At 34.1% G+C, this 2,444-nt stretch overlaps 1 protein-coding gene across 1 annotated transcript in view; it reads right to left on the bottom strand.

Annotated features, from left to right (window-relative positions):
* ARHGEF12 (Rho guanine nucleotide exchange factor (GEF) 12) overlaps nucleotides 1-2,444 on the bottom strand; it is an 86,691-nt gene that overhangs the window by 26,687 nt on the left and 57,560 nt on the right. The window contains 1 exon segment of the mRNA XM_012644875.1: nucleotides 1,698-1,783. Coding sequence (XP_012500329.1) covers nucleotides 1,698-1,783 — 86 coding nt within the window.

Below are 2,444 nucleotides of genomic sequence, written 5' to 3'. Positions count from 1 at the left end.
GATCATTTCTTTCTATTTTTTAGTAGAGATGGGGTCTCGCTCTTGCTCAGGCTGGTCTCGAACTCCTGACCTTGAGCGATCCGCGCGCCTCGGCCTCCCAGAGTGCTAGGATTAGAGGTGTGAGCCACCGCGCCCGGCCCTATTTATGGTTCTAAAAGAAATTTTTTTGTTCCACTCTGTTCACAGGCTTATCCACTTTATTTTACCATGTAGTAGATTTATGAAGTCTAATGGACTGTGATAAGACGAACAATTGCACTTCTGTATCTTATTAATAGTAAATCTCATTTGACACTTGGTATTAACAATTATTTATAGAAGATGCAAACGAAAATGCTAAGGAATCAAGATATCTTAAGTCCATATTACTTGCAATCTTTAATTCAAGTTTGATGTGAAAATTGATGATATACTATGTCATTTTATATAATAAAATGAAATCATGGTCTTATAAAATTTTCAATTTTCTGTTTCAAGCTAAGCAGGGCATATAAAGCCAATACAACTCAGTTATAACTTTCACTGCTACACTGAGAAGAAACAAAATGAGCCACATTATCACAGAGTAGCCATAGAGTGAGTTGAGCTTTTCAAGGAAGTTAAATCTCCTTAATAATAATAATGCCAAAGTGAGCCTAGGATAGAAAACGCTTTGCAAAGTACAATAAATACAATAGATTATGATTCCTTACTCCTATTCTGTGAGTCCAGCAGCTAAGAAGAAATCTACTATTAGATTAGTAGATTCTAGGCCTTATCTCACCCCATCAATGAAAGGAGGAAGATGAAGACTGTTGTAGTCAACTTTCTAGTTTTTAATCTTTTAAAAAGTTGTAATTGTAGAATCAGCAAAATTTTGTGGCTTTCCCTCAAGTATTGAATATAATGAAGTACATTTCTGCAGGCATATCTAAACAGTTCCTGTTTAACCTGTGTGAAGATTTTGAGAACCATGCCATTGACTTTACTATTATTCACAGCCTTAACTATAGTACTTTCTTAAAAAGTTTGAATCAACTGCCTTCTATATATGTTCTAGTTTTCTACATATGTTCTAGTTTAGGTCACTCTGCTGTATGTTCCCATAACAATCTACATTCTCCCTCTTCTGTTAAACTCATCATGCTTGAAATAACAGACTACCTTCCCATTGATTATAAACTACAAGGGCAGGAGCCATGTCTGTTTTGATCACCACTATATCCCTACCCCCTAGCACACACTGTCAAATATATACTAACAAAGAGTCAGACAGAAAGATAGAATTTGACAAACAGCTGTTATAGCCTCTGGACTCTTTCCTTATACTGTAAATAAAATTAAGTAATTTTCACTTTTCTACTACTGTGACGGCAGTTCTGGATCTATAATTTTCTAATATTGTATAGTATAATTCTGAGATTTAAACAAAAGAGGATGGCTAAAATTCTGTATCAGTTAAATTATTTTTATCAAGATCCATTTTACTCTATGTTCTTTAAAACATAAAGAACTAATATCTTTAATTCGATGAAAAACAGCACTTAGTTTGAGCACTTTTTAGAACACATTAACCAAGATCATACTCTGGACCCTTTGCGGCTTTATATTAACTTTGCAAAACGAATGCGTTTGCGTATTTGAAAAGGTTATTTAACCTTGAATCTGATCATCAAGTGTATGTAGAAACATATAAAAGAAACAGAAAATTTTCTTACCCAGGTCAGCAAATCTTCCCCAATTTGATCAATAACAGAGGTCTCATTCCTCTTTCGAACAGCCTTCATTTGCTCATTCAACCCAACTAAAGAAAAAAAATTAAGAACGCAATCATTTTAGACTGAATTACTGGTAGTACTAAGTAGCTAAAACTTTTCTGAAAGGATTTTCAGCATAGTGCAGCTGTGCTAATCTCCTTAAATATAAATCTGGACACGATCCTTATATATCTAGCTACTATAAACTCTATCTGAAAAACAGGTGCTAAAACATAAAACAACATTTTTGGAAACTAGCACATTACATACAGGTTAGTTGCATCAAATTAACCTCAAGACTGCACCTATAACTAAGCACAAAAAGAACTTAAATAGTGCAGGTAATTCTGCTTATAGTTCCTTTCAAAATGTGCATGTTCACAGGCAAGTGATACCTAAGATAACCCACAAAGTAGTAAAAGGCATCGATGTGGTTGGCAGGTGTTTGTAGGTGGTGATAACATCCTTGACAAAGAAAGACTGAAAATTAAGGGTCATAGAGTAACAGTGACCTACAAAAGATAGGAACATCCTATTAACACTATTGTCTACAAAAGTCCAAGATGACTACAGGGGAAAGCCAACCAGGTAGAATTTTTATAGACTTACTCAAGTACTCCAAGTAACAAAACAATGAAACAATTCCTGAAAATTATCCCACTATGGGATTAAATACTGTATATTACTATTTACAAAATACATTTATAC

The sequence above is a fragment of the Propithecus coquereli genome, unplaced genomic scaffold (genome assembly GCF_000956105.1).
Source record: "Propithecus coquereli isolate 6110/MARCELLA unplaced genomic scaffold, Pcoq_1.0 Scaffold222, whole genome shotgun sequence".
Classification (NCBI taxonomy): Eukaryota; Metazoa; Chordata; class Mammalia; order Primates; family Indriidae; genus Propithecus; species Propithecus coquereli.
Note: the sequence above shows the minus strand (reverse complement) of the source record. Positions and strands in the feature narration are given on the sequence as shown.